General features: G+C 36.9%; 1 protein-coding gene across 1 annotated transcript; it reads right to left on the bottom strand.

Moving 5' to 3' along the window:
* Positions 1-2,359: 2,359 nt before the first annotated feature.
* On the bottom strand, positions 2,360-13,992 carry mastl (microtubule associated serine/threonine kinase-like). The gene is made up of 13 exons (XM_041247034.1): positions 13,572-13,992; positions 12,259-12,396; positions 11,873-12,012; positions 11,382-11,470; positions 10,981-11,087; positions 10,319-10,493; positions 8,916-9,088; positions 7,439-8,668; positions 6,751-6,889; positions 4,879-4,992; positions 4,694-4,795; positions 3,839-3,894; positions 2,360-3,201 (listed from the first exon to the last, which is right to left on the bottom strand). Exons 1-13 carry the CDS (start codon positions 13,755-13,757, stop codon positions 3,100-3,102), a joined length of 2,751 nt encoding a protein of 916 aa, XP_041102968.1. The 5' UTR covers positions 13,758-13,992; the 3' UTR covers positions 2,360-3,099.
* Positions 13,993-14,539: the final 547 nt, after the last annotated feature.

Genomic DNA, 14,539 nt, shown 5'->3' with positions numbered 1-14,539 from the left:
AACAGGACTAATTGATACAGTTCTTAAGCTGTCGAATGAAACTTTTTATGATAATGAAAGTACTATTGCATTGTTGTCTGTTTGCAGACATCTTTAAGCATGACAGACTAAAATAATCTAAAGCATGAATAAAGTTTTCATAAAATGTAAGTGCATTTATTATTTATTTAGTACTTGATTAACTTGAGAATTTTAAATTAGACCCTTAATTGTTGGACAAATTAAATGCTTTTATTTTCTTTTTTAAATTTAATAACAATCAGCAGTGTAACCATTGTTTTATATTTTAAAAGGTAACCATGTTTCTGGCTACTGTTCATACAACCACCAAAATGAATTAGTGTTTTATTTTTTACTGTCTAATGAGAGTAACTTTTATGCAGGTCACATTTTGGGGCCAGTACTAAATTGATGTGTATCAAACCAAGGTGTTTATATATATATATATATATATATATATATATATATAATATATATATATATATATATATTATATATATATTATATATTACTTCAAACATTATTTGAAAGAGAAACAGCTGTATCTGGTCTAGCAGATTCTTTAAATTGCTAGATGGCAGATGTGATCTGTTTAAACAAAAAACTAAATTAGTAGTTAGTAAATAGTTATATTCCCTCTTTTGCTAAAAATCTACCTAAACATTCAGTAAACAAATACAAGAAGCATGCCAGTGCCATTCATCCCCCACCATGGTTCTACATTAAAAATTAGAGCAATCATTAACAAGAAAAATGTACCTGTATCCAGTGGATGCAAATGCAAAGATATGTTTGACTCTGACTGGCTGGCAGGGGTCTTCATATAAGCTCAAGCGAGTATTTCCAGACCAAGTTATTATTATTATTTAGCATTATTTATCATTTAGCAGACGCTTTTATCCAAAGTGTCATACTGAGACGGGGGTGAACTTTGCATCACAACTGCTGCTGCAAAGTCATTTACAGTAGGACCTCGGTTTTACGACTTTTTTTTTTTTCCATCGGTTGGAGAAGTGGTTCTGTAGCTACATGTACAAACGAAAGCATGACATACAGACACCCCACACCCCTGGATTATGTTAAAGTTGATCAGCTGTGCCAGGAGCAGTCTTTAGCAAGTCTCATCATTACTGGACAAGGAGTTCTCTGGATTTATGTACAAATGTACAGGCAGCCTCCATATGCCCAAAGAGAATGTCACACTTAACTTGTGCTTAATGTCCTCAGCTAGTGTTAGTTTACAAGCGAATCTCTAGATGTATGTTGAAATGTACATGTGGAACACAGCCAGAGACTGTAACATTTTATAAAATGGTTCTAAAAATGTCCCTAGCAGGATTATTGAGAATCAATTCTCTGGATACGTGCAACACAAAAAAAATACATGCTAACGTCTTCACTATATCACTGCTGAGAATACACATCTGTAGATTGGGATAATAGGATATATGCTCCTAACATGGTTTTCAGCTGATTAATTAAGTCAGACCACAACTTGCAAAGAATAGAATGGGACCACTACCTATATAGACAGGACCTAGGACAAATCAGAGTTCCAGAAAAATACAAATCATAATACAACCTTGTCTTACTCTGCTTGATCGTGTGCTTCCTGCTTGTGTTGCAGGTTAAGGATACTGTTGTATGTTCAATAATGTCCTTTATATTTTATTTGCTGTGCATTAGAAAGAAATTCTACACCGAATCTGAGCTTTACATTTAATGTTCAAGACACCCCCTTCATTTCAGGAAAAAAACAACCACCACACCAACATTAGCTTTGTTAAAGGCTTTAATATCATTAAAACAGCAGCATGGGCCTTTAAATGTGCACATGCCATTTTTATATGTTCTTAAAATATTAAATATATACTCCACAGAATGGCACAGACCCAGATTTGCCAAAGTACAGAACCGTATAAAAGAACCACGGAGAAAATAATACATATTGCTTTATTGCGTTATTTTGTGTTATTACGATAGTTTCCAGCAGGGTTATATTAGCCATGCTTTAGCAGCTACAGTGCAGTGAGCAATGTGCACCTCTACATGTATCTATATGATATACACACAGTAAATAATAAAGAAAAGTGTTAATTATTCTGTTGGGATTACTTACACAGTGTTTATTGAAAAACAAAGTGCTTTTAGGTTAGAATTAAGGCAATTAGTTTGATTAAGGAAAACTGTTTGAGTTCAGAAAACACAATGGGCTAGATTCTCTGATATTTACTCCAAACCATTAGGTTTTTTTTTTGTTGTTTTTTTTTCTCAATGGAAAAAACAGCAATTAAATACAGGAAAAAATACGAAACATAATACTTAATTCATGGCTTGAATGAAAAGTCTTAGCTGTTTATTTCTGGTTTGGAAGCTTTATTGGATGCGATTCTCCTGACTGAAAAAAATGGTGGTAATGATGAATGAGTAAATAGCTTTGACACTTTGTTTTTAGAGATTTACGACAAAATGGGATTTCCTACATACAAAACTTAATTTAATTTGCATAGAACAACTGGATTTTAGTGTTTATATCATATCCTACTGTACATGTAGATCTACTCATTGCTCCATGTAAAGGGTTACACTGGTTGGCAGTAAATTCATATCTTGAATATTTTAGTCAAAAAAACACATTTCTGATAGAACCTTATATTCCTGCATACAATACTTTATTTGAACCATTCCCTATCCCAATTCAAACTCAATTTGCCTTTCTGTTATTAATCTACTGATTTCCTCATACCACACCTCGACAACGATATGTAGTGTTAAAATTGGATTGGTTTCTCTTAAGAGTCTAGACTGTACGAATACACTGTTCCTTTGTAAGACACCATGCCCAAAACATGGATTTGGCACAACACTTACCCAACACCCTACCTGAATTGTTCAAGAATATGTTTTGGGGTAAGCAGTGGGCAGTACTGTGGGGTTTGTTGTAATTGCACATCCCAGATCTAAATAGATTTTGACGCTTCAGTTCAAAGTTGGCAGTAGAGATACTATGTTTCTACCCACTCCTTTCTCCTTGTATACTTCTGGAGGTTCACAAGAACTTACACTTCGCATTTTATACACAAATAGTTTGTATATACACTATAGACTAAAACCAGAAACAGTAAGGTGCTGGGCATTGTTTCGGGCATCAAAGTAGGTGGTGTCGGTTTCATCATCTGGTTGGGGTATGAAGGGCATCGCCTGGTGTTGGAAAACATGGATTTAGAATTGATTAGGAGTTTGCTACGCATGTGGACTGGCAGAGCTATACTGGTGTTCTTTTCTGAAAAGAGACTAATATTGCAGATAGCAGACTGTTTGGTTCAAATTGCATGTACTGCTAACCATTGATAGAGACGTTGCGTCTACAAGCTCTTGCCCAACATTGACTGCAAGCTAACGAGATAACAATGCTGTGGACTAGAAGGGAACAGGCTCTAAAGACTTCAGAGAGATCGAAAGAGATAATGCCACTAGGATCAAAGGGGGTCGCAAGAAGATAACAAAAGGCAGATGTATGGACCTTTTGTCTCCAGGAGTGTGAAGAATGCACCGAGTTCAGAGGTTGTCACACTAGACTACACACACAGACACACACACAATAAATTAAATTACCTTTGCAATTGGTTAAGTGTCAGAGAAAGGGGAGGTGGACCATCTATACAGAAGGGTATTTAATGTCATGCAAACATTGTAATGATGAGTATTCTGTTTGTCCTGTACCTGGGACCAGACTCCCTGCATATTTCAATAAACCTGGCAACTGATTGAAAAAAAGGACTCTGTGCATTTTCTTGAATCTACTTAATCACCATCATTTTTTTTTAAGTTACTTCACCTGGTTTTGTAGATTATCCCAGTCCAGACCATCAAAAAGGGAATGTTGTTTTAGCTCTAAAATAAAAGGAAAGATAATTAACAATTGATTCAGAGTCTCTCAATAAATAAATTTACAAATGTTCCTAAGACACACATTTCAAAGAAATTCTATCATCACTGTGTCGTTCTCTGATAATGACAAGGTGACAGCACTTGAACGACAGGTTACTTAGTTTGCAGGTACAGTCCTGCTCACAGCTACTTTTGAAAACAACGGTGCGTTTTTATCAAGTAGCAATTTGATGGCTGGAAATATTCGCTCAGGTAACCTTGCAGGAGGCGGGTCTCTCCAAAATGGGAAAACGAGAGAAACGTCAAAACACAGCAGGAACACTGTTAGATATGGGTAAACTGTTTATAACTGAAAAAGAATGTGTGTGCAGCAACTCTGAAGGTTATACTAGGATACAGAGTATTTAATGCGTTCCCAGTGTTGCCAGCTTTATTAACATTTCCATTATTTGTGACTTAGACAAAAAGTTTGGAGAGAAAAAAACAAAACAAGAAACACACGATAAGCAACCTCTATATTAAGATTAAATTTCCCAAAGCACCTGCTTTGTTGTGCCATGGTTTAATACTCAATATAGGCCTAACAATTCCTGACAGATACACACACTTTGTTTACTGACCAACATAACTTTGGGAAACCCAACCAGAATCATACAAGAAATGGAGAGAGACACATACACACACACACACACACACACACACACACACACACACACACACAGAGATATGTTACACTGTTAATAGAGTGTAGGGCAACCACAATTTCAGACTGGCAAATGCAAATCATTGGTACAGGACTGACCTTTTAGCCCTGCCCTTTGAGCAACATCAGTGGTCAGCAGGGCCTCTATGGCAAACTTTGAATCCTGCGACAATTCCTCTTCACCCTCTGGCCAAGGTATATCTGAAAGTGTAGAAGTGGTTAACTGTTACGGATGTTCAAAACTGATCCAGCATAAACTGTGTCTGTATTTAATGAAAACGTACCTCTGTTGAGTATGTTTTGAAAAACTTGCTGGGGAGTTTCGTCATTGAATGGAGGAACTCCAGTCAGAAATTCAAACAGACACACACCAAGAGCCCACCAGTCTACCATAAAATCTGAAAAGACAGGATTTTAGATGAGAATGTGTATAGATCTTCATTTCAATATGATCAAATAAAAGAAATGTATTTTCTCCTAAAGCAAAGCATGTTGAGCAGACTCAAACTGTGTGAAAGGTGTAAATCTTTAACAAGTTCAAGGGGTCATTCCAGAGTTGAAACATATACTACCATCCAATAAGCATTACAATACTCCTTGAGGAAAAAATGCTAATGTTAACAGATGCAGATAAACGATCTAATTACATTTGATTTCAAGTAACAAAAAAAAAAAAAAAACACAACAGAGGTTTGTAGATTTTCTTTTTAAAACTTCACACAACCCTCTAAAGGAGGGTTAAGAACTGTAACTTGTGGGTATTCATTAGAAAAAACAGGAATGCATTGCAACATCAATATGTTACTTGCAGTTATTCCACAGCATTATCTGTAAAAGTGTCTGATAAAGCAGCTTATCAGCATTCCAAACCCCTTTTACATTCAGAAAATTACTAGTATGCAAGTACATTGACTCTAACTCGGTTCCACATGCACTAGATAATAACAATGTGACCTGCTTCACAACATCACATTGCAGTTTACCCACTGTAGATCATCATTAACTGAATTAGATTAGGAGCAGTTGCAAACCTGTCTAATAAAAGGAGCTTAAGCAGTTAGGGAAGTTACCAAAATTAGAGCTGGAAACTACATTTACATTGTTATAACTGTTTATTATTATTATTATTATTATTATTATTATTATTATTATTATTATTATTATTATTATTAATAATAAAGTAAGCACATGTTTTCCTGTTTCTTTATATGTCTGAAGTACAACAACAGGCACACGCAATGCCCAATAGATTCTGAAATCTATTGCTGTTGACAGCACCTTAAAGAAAAGGCATTTCCACATACTTACCACTGTTTACAAATCCTGAAACTTAAAGAAAACCATTGTTTAACAACATTGTGCAAGCCACTTCCGAAACATTTGTTTATATAATTTATAATAGTGCTTAACATTTAAAAAAACAATGGGTCATTTGCAACATTCCTGTGACTTGGACCACTATCTTTGCACTATATTGAGGCCTGGTTCAAGCCCAGTTAGATCACAATATTGATCTAAATCAAACCCTACTTTAACTTTCCAATTACTCAATAAAAAAAAAACAGGATTAACAAGATCCACTTAGTGGTTTATTTTAGACCCAATTTAAAAACCAGTCTTATGAACTCATATGTACAATTGACAAGTGGTCATCTAACATGTTTGTTCATTTATTGAATGTATTAAAACCAGCATGCATTCAATTGTATTGAAAAAAAAATACACAGAAACTAAAACCATGTAGTTTGCTTATTAGATCGTCTATGTTTGAAATATGAACGGAATAAACCACTGCTGTTACGTTGAAGTTGAAATTGTTTTTTGACACTGTGTGGTTTAAATTTATGCTGAGATTAAGCCCATAAAGCAGACTCCTTTTTAGGTTTACACCAGTTTCAGTGCAATGTTGTAATTGACCCAATCTGCCCGGCTTCCAGTAGGGTTTTGTACAACTGGGCCCAAACACCACTTTGCAGCCTGAGAACATCCTTCAGTATCTTCTGTATATGAAGCCAGCACATTGGTCCATTCCATTGCAATACCTTCTAAACTTAGCATTAAACGCTAATGTAAAAAGAGGAAAACTATGCAATGAAAATCCAAGGGAATACCACGATTTGAATGTGTATGGTGTCAAACCCGTAGATTTTTCTTACCATGGGGCTTTCCTGCGAGCAGCTCCGGAGCCAGGTAGTCGGGCGTTCCCAGGATGCGCTCTCTTTCCACTGGAGTTGGTCCTCGGCGCACGCTCTTCGGTGTTCTGAAAGGGGTCTGAGAAGACGTCTGCCCGGGGGTCTGAAACACCAAGACACCTTCATGATATTGCAGCTCCTTTTTTTTTCTCTGTCAATTGCGAATTTGCTTTAAAGTTACTGTATGCTGTTAAGTGTGTCCTTCAGTAACGCTGCTACATTGTATGATGTTTGCCATCCTTCTGAGGGGCTCAATGTTTTGCTGCTCCAGCACTGAGTTATAATTTCTCTCTAAATCCTCCTTTATGTAGCTTTGAGCTTGTTTGGAGAATCCAGTGCCAGGACTGAAAAGACTTCCTCATTCCTTTCAAATCATAGGACATCACACAAATGTAACGGGACTTTACAAAAAAAAAAGGATGAATTGTCAATGTATTTCACTTGACAAGTCGTCTTAAAGTTTCGACAACTGCCGTTAAACAACCCATAATGCTATTCAGGAAAGAGACATTTTTAAATCTACTGTTAAATTTTACAGGGGTGTGACCTTTCTATTGAAGTTACATATTAAATGTATGTTGAAATTGAGACTGATAAAAACCTGACTGAAATTGTGCAGTCGGGGGGGAAGATGAAACAAAAACTGCACTACCTGACACAGTGAAGCAGATGTTCTGGCTGCCCTGCCCGTCTGTGCTGGGGTAACAGCCATTGTCAAACCACTGAGGGAACCTGCAGAGGTTTCTATCCCTTCCATGGAGCCCATGCTCATTCGCGAGGCAGCCGACACATTCGACCTGTTTATCGAGCTGCAATAACTTCGAAATACCACAACGTTCCTGTGTTTTAAGATGGCTGGAGGTTTCATTGCCACTGAGGATTGCAACGGCTGGCAATCAAAAAAGTTTTCTGTGTTGCTTTTTGCGATCGGCTCCCCAGTGAGATCGAGAGAGTTTGGACCATCGGCACAAGGTACACTGTCCCTTCTATAAACTGGTGAGCCTCCACTGTCTTCAGCTGTGGAATTCTCAAAGGACACATCTTTCATGCTTTTGTCCAGCTCTGCTATTTCGTTTTCATGCTGGTTTTCGATAAATGACATATCATTAAGCGAGCAATCAGAGCCCAGACTCAGATTTCTCCTCAGCTGTCTCCCATTCTCTTCCACTGACAAAAAACTGGAGTTCATAGCTTCTTTGAGGTTAGCCCTGTCACTGGTTTCATCTAGCTCACACAGCAGGTTTTTAATAACAGGAACATGGCTGGAGCTCACTGCATTTTTCTCTTCAGCTGTCTCGCTTCTGATGCCTTGAAGCATTAGAGCCTCTATCTCCATGGTTAAGCCGGTGCTGAAGTTAGACTTTGCTTCTGGTAGTCCACACCCTCGTTTATACTCAGCATTGCTTCTCTTACTCTGATTAAAAACCTGGTCAGGACTTTTGCCTACAAGCTCAAACCCTCTTTTCCCAGCTCCCATCTTCTTACCATGCTCTTCTTGCAGACCAGAATCACCATCAGCAGTAGAAGCAGCAGCTTTTGCTAAGGGTGACATACAATGAGAGGTAACTTGGCGTGGTGTTTGGAGATTTGCTGATTTGATTTTTGGTGCTGTAACAGACTCTGTTTTGTTAAACTGCAGCTTTTTTTGTTCCCAGTTCTCACTTTCATAAAGGGATTTTCTGCATTGACCCTTAGAGCTGCATTCAGGGTTTCCTCTCTCAAGATTATCGATGGGCGCAAGCACGGAATGCCTGTCCACTTTCCTTAAGTCACTAATTCTGTTGCTCCCGAGTAACTTCATTGAAATACATTGTCCAGGTATTGCCGTGGCAATTCCATCACAGCCAAAAGGATTTGGCAAGTTCTCTATCCCCTCTGTTTCCTGCATTGACAAAACATAAAAAGTAAATGCCAACATCATTTAAATTTTAAAACAAAGTTATTCATGACTGCATTAAAGTGGTCTTTGGCTATATTTAAAGATGATCTTCGCTCCACGAACCAAAGAATACAAATTGAAACAAAGAAAAGCAGCCAGATTTTTGTTTCTTTTAACAATACCAACTAACATGAACAAAGCTACCAACATTGCTAATGCTTTACTAGTTTGTGATTGTCACAAAACTGACCTGCAGATCAGCCTCCCACAGTGGACTGGTGCAGCTTTCTGAATCTGTGGTGGAGGGGAAGAGGCAGGACTGGCTGCTGGCACTGGAGGTTGCAAACCTTTTTCTCGACTTCAAGAACTTTGGGGTGAGACACTTAGCTGGTACACCAGGACTGAAAGTGGAACTGACAGGGTCTATGTTGTAGAAGAAAATGAAACAGATGCAGAAGTTAATAATTCATTTAAGATAAAACCAAAAAAAAAAAAAGTAAGACAAATTAGACCTGAGAAATAGAAAGCATCTCTAATGGCATGGTGTAAGTGGCACCTGTAATAGAAAGGTTTGTAAATATGATGTAAAAGTGACAGTATGTGGGAATTCTGTAGCTGTTGTAAAGTGCAAGTATATAGGATGTATGTATTGTCATCCATAAGCAAATATTAAAGCCATATTAGGTTAGAGTATCTTAAATAGTTTCTTTGCTATGGTAAAAGGTAACATATGGCCACAACATTTTCATAGAAAAATAACAATAATTATGTGAGAGAAATTCTGACTTTATGAATTAATTTCACTAAAACCCCAGGTTTAAGACATATACATTCCTAGAATGACAAGTAGGTTCTAGACTTGCTGACTTCAACCACACTCAAAGCTTCCTTTGAAGCCCACATACTAATGCCTCATTTGACAGCCTACAAGCCCAGCCACAGACACTAACCAGTTAATCTGATAAAAAAAGATGCAGGTCACAGACTGAACTCATACAAATCATAACTTATCTGGTGTAAAAACAACTGTCGGTAATAAAACTCATGACCTTTGAATATCAGTTAAACAAACCAAGGAACCATTCACAAGACATGATAGCCACAACTTAATTGTTTAATGGATTTCACAGAAGTGACTTATTTGTCCTAAAGTTAACCCTTTATTGCCATGACTATGTTCCCATACCTACTATTTAATGCCTATTTTCTCAATGTCAAATATTTTTTACAGTGGCAGCAAAGGAATAATGAATGAATCTGCTAGACTGATTAAAATAAAACACACTGCAGAAGATAACTCTTACCAATGAAATTACAAGAAATATGAAACTAAGATCTTGCAAAGGAATCCATTTGATTGGATATTGCTATTAAACCTGCCAAATTTCAATCTCCTTATCAACAGTGGTTTTGGTACATGAGATTTGATCCTCTCCTTGGATACTGAAAAATATCCACCAGAACTATCATCTTCAATTCTTCACCGGACACCGGCAGACATTAAAAAATAGCCAAAGAACTACCTGTAACCACGGGAACAGGCTCATCTTGCTGAATGTGACAACTAACCTTTCAACTTCCACCTCCTGAAAAAAGCTGCATTTGTTACCACTGAAATTTTAAGGTTAAATCCAAATACTCAGAATGACTTACAAGATATCTGGAGTTTTTTGGTACTGCCAACAGGAGGATTATGAAAGGGTTCTTTGCTTCTTTTCAGCATTGGAGAGCAAGGCGACGGTGACCCTCTAAAACGCTGCATATTCTCCCAAGTCAAGGGGCTTGCAAGTGCTGAAGCAGTCACTGCTGCCCTCCTTTCAGCTGTGTGCTTTAGAAAAAAAGAACACAAAAACAAACCACACAGTGATCGGATGCATATTGTCAGCAGTACAAAAATGAACCTGATCCTTCACTGTTCACTCGAGGACGCCAGCTCTTCTATAGAAGTCGATGATCTAGCCAGTTACATGCTGTATGTCAATGGCAGGCAACTTGTATAGAAAAGCAGCTACTGGGCTTGTGTCAAAGCACTTAACACAGACCATATCAAAACCAGTGCTATAAAACCCACTCACAGTGATTGCAAACCGTATAAATGGAACAATACAGTTTTAAAAATAGAAGTTACTGCAGTTCTTTTTTTTGGATGCAACTCATTACATTCAGACCTTATTTAGATACTACTAGAAACATTTTATTAGGGGAAATAAGGTTAAGGTCCACCCCTTTAACAATATTCACTGACTATGATATGTAGTCATTTAAATTCCAATAATGCAAGAAATCTTACTGAAAGCATATGAATATTTACTTACAAGGCCTAATGAGCTTATAAGTGACAACACTTGTCCAGGGGTACGAAAATAATCTTGCTTCGACTTTACTAAGGATGGTGTTGTCATGATATCCAGCACGCTTATCTCTATAAACAAAAAAAAAAGTTGTACTGATTATTCTTACAGATTAAACTGCTTTCTTTCAGTCATTTGATAACAGACTTAAGGCAGATAGTTTAATTTACATAATGAAAACGTAGCCAACACACATTGGTTGGAGCATTTAAATTATTAAATCTATTTATTTTATTTAAAACAATACTTCTATACAACACATTCTTCTACATGAAAAACCAAAAACTAGTTTTTATAGATATTAACAAAACTCACAACAATTCAAAAAAAAAAAGTGCTTACATACAAGTCACTATTGTACCTACCTCTATTGAGGTTCACTTTGGACAGACCAAAGTCTGTCAACTTTATGTGTCCATTATTAGAAACAAGCAAGTTATCTGGCTTCAGGTCCCTGAGAAAAGAGAAATTAGGAAAGACAGAATGTGGCTTATCGTGTAAAATTGGGAACAAGCAAAGCTTGAATAAAATCAACACTGGAAAGAATAAGGTCTACTGCCTGCATTCTGCAAGGAATGAGATCACCTCAGATAAAACATTCTGTCAGCTTCATAAGGAAGTTTCTATAACAGTCAAAACTCTAGCAGCCAAAGAATGTGACAGCACCTGACCTTCAATGAATATTTAAAAAAATGTACCGAAGATAAATATTACTATGGCCTTAAAAGTCCAGTAGAATTTAAGTACATCTATAGAGAGCTTACGTGATATGTTTACTGACACAGTAGCTCTTACACAAGCACCGTGTATCCTTTTGCCAAAATGAAATATGTTTATTTAAAAAAGTGTTACATACCGGTGTATGATGCCATGTCTATGAAGATAGTCCAAAGCTAGTGCAACTTCTGAGATGTACTTAACTGCCATTTCTTCCTCAAAGTAACCATATATATGAAGAAGAGATTTAACATCTCCCCCAATGAGGTACTCCATTACCTGGTGTCAGAAAATAAACACATACATATTTTTAGCATAAAAAGAAAACATAGATAGTATCAATTGAAACATATGACTCAGTCAATACCTACTGACACTCACTGGAGACTATGGAACTGCAAGTCTTAATTATAAGTAACCAATACAAAAAGATGTGTGGTGTGTTTAAGTAAGGTCAGTTGTGTCTAATTAAACTGATATTAAAAGCTGGAATGCCCAAAACACTATTTCTGTACATATACTTACCAGGTAAATATTTTTAGATGTTTGCAAAGAATAATACAGATTGACAACAAAGGGGCTTTTGCTGAGAGCCAGGGCATCTCTCTCAGCCTGCACCTGGTCAACCATGTTCTTAATAATCATGTCTGCTTTCTTGACAACCTGAAAAAGAAAAGATTCCAACAACTAATTAACAGAAATAAAACATATTTAGGGGTAAACATATTCAGGCACACAAAACTCTGGGTAAAAAATGGAGGCAACAGCTAAAAAAGGTGATGAGTCATTGTAATATGCAGTCTCCTGAAAGCTTGCTATTGTGTGTCGCAGTAAAATCTGCTATCTAGAACTAAATAAAGGGATTGTCTCCACAGTATTAGGCTGGGGAGTCTTACTTCCCACAAAACTCATTTGCAGTATTCAAGCACTTAACAATGAAGATACTGCTGATAAGATTGGCCATGCCAAATGTATCCTTAAAAAATGTTTTACCATAGTATTTTTGCACTTTCCCCAATGGTTATTCTATGCATTTACCATCGTTTACTTTTTTTTTTTTAATACAACATAACACATACCCCACTGCTTTAAAATGCTTAGACATATGGTACCATGTTTTCACTATGCTTTATTATGACACTTTGCTATGTCTTTAATGTAAACGATTTAGAAGGTTTCTAAACTTAAAAAGGTGAACGTTGAAAACTGTCAACATGAAAAATAGAAATTACTCAAAATAACGTCCTGATCGTTAAAGCGCGCTATACTCCTTTGTCACGTGTGAAGGAATCATACTCCGCATTACGAACGTTAGGCACCGCCTTAAACTCGTGACTCAAAACATTTCCAGATTGCGTCTCAACTCCAGATAGCTGCATTTACTACATGCATCAAAAACCACTCTGTCACCATTCCCATCTGTGTGTCCCATGACGCGAATCCTGTGTCACAGGTGTAACAGGCAGTAGTCTACATGGCGTACCCTAACGACTGATATTTTCTTTTTCTTTCATTTGCTGAAGAAAACAAAAAAATAGTAAACTGAGCTAATGCTAGTAAAATGCTTCTAAGTAGAAGCATGCTAATGCTTCCAAATGGAGAATAAAACACGTAGTTATTATTACTACGATTGAAGTACACTATACCGACATGGATCGAGCCTTACGATATTAACAAACCGCATGTAAATATAACACTGTGCTGTTATTGACAAGCAAGTCAAACTTCACTACAGTAGGACTGTGTGCGCTAGTTCTATCCTAGCACGAGTTCCTGAAACACAAGTCATTCTAGCATTCTTTTTTGTAATTAAAGATAAGGATTGGTAATCTGCTTACCTTTATGGCATAGAGCTTCGAGTTGCTTTTCTTTCTCGCCAGGTACACTTTCCCAAATGCCCCGCGGCTTATGGGTTTCACAACCGTGAAATCTTCAACAGAACAAGGAGGCTTGGGCGCTTCAGATTCCTTTCTGGCGTCCGGAGACAATCTATCATTTTTTTCCCCAGCATCTATGCCACCCATGATAAACTAATATGAACAACCTGAAGCCAAACAACAAGAGTGTTACTTTTCTCCTCCTTCACATTAAACAGAAACGAAATATTGACATACATAAACCGAAGTGCGACTATGTTGTGTTGCTATTGACGGTTAATTTAAGTTTTTTTGTTGTTATTGTTTGTTTGTTTGTTTGTTGTACACCGATTTTAAAAACAGAATGGGTTTCCCCTCGGTACCCCAGGACAGGCAGACATGTTCCTACACTCCAGGGCTTGTTTTGAAAATTTGAATTCTGCGCCTAGCTGGGTCCTTCATCGCAGGGCTTCTCTTTCTCATGCCTCACTCGAAGTCTTGTACATTAGGGAACGTGAGACAGTAAGGCGAATACATTTGTAACATGCTTTTTTTTTTTTTTTAAAATCAAATGAAACAATGTGTATAAAAGGGAGGAGATTTTTTTTTTTTTTTTTTTTTTTTTTTTTTTAAGTAATACTTAAAACGGGCACACAGTAAGACATGCGTATCTTGACGTACCGTATTATTTAGAATATAAGCGTGTAGTCTTACGCGTTGAATTAGAAGATCGTATAACGGGATGAATTATTTTCATAATGGCAATATTTGCACAGTACATACACTTGCTACTTTAAGAACAGTAACTTAAAACGGGCACACAGTCAAACATGCGTATCCTTGACTTACCGTAGATTATTTAGAAATCTTAAAAAAAGCGTGAGGTCAGGTGTGGGGTAGTCTTAACGCGTTGAATTAGACGATCTGTATAACGGATGAATTATTTTCAT

This window comes from Polyodon spathula, chromosome 4, assembly GCF_017654505.1.
Source record: "Polyodon spathula isolate WHYD16114869_AA chromosome 4, ASM1765450v1, whole genome shotgun sequence".
NCBI lineage: Eukaryota > Metazoa > Chordata > Actinopteri > Acipenseriformes > Polyodontidae > Polyodon > Polyodon spathula.
The sequence above is the reverse complement of the archived record's forward strand: the minus strand, read 5'-3'. Positions and strand labels throughout refer to the sequence as shown.

Excerpts from the sequence above, each read along its gene's own strand:
- mastl (XM_041247034.1), bottom strand. The coding sequence starts at position 13,757 with ATGGGTGGCATAGATGCTGGGGAAAAAAATGATAGATTGTCTCCGGAC. Across the intron at positions 6,890-7,438 it reads CATCTGCTTCACTGTGTCAG|ACCCCCGGGCAGACGTCTTC; the intron begins GTAGTGCAGTTT and ends TTGGTGTTTCAG. Across the intron at positions 3,895-4,693 it reads TCAAAGGGCAGGGCTAAAAG|AGCTAAAACAACATTCCCTT; the intron begins GTCAGTCCTGTA and ends CTTTTATTTTAG.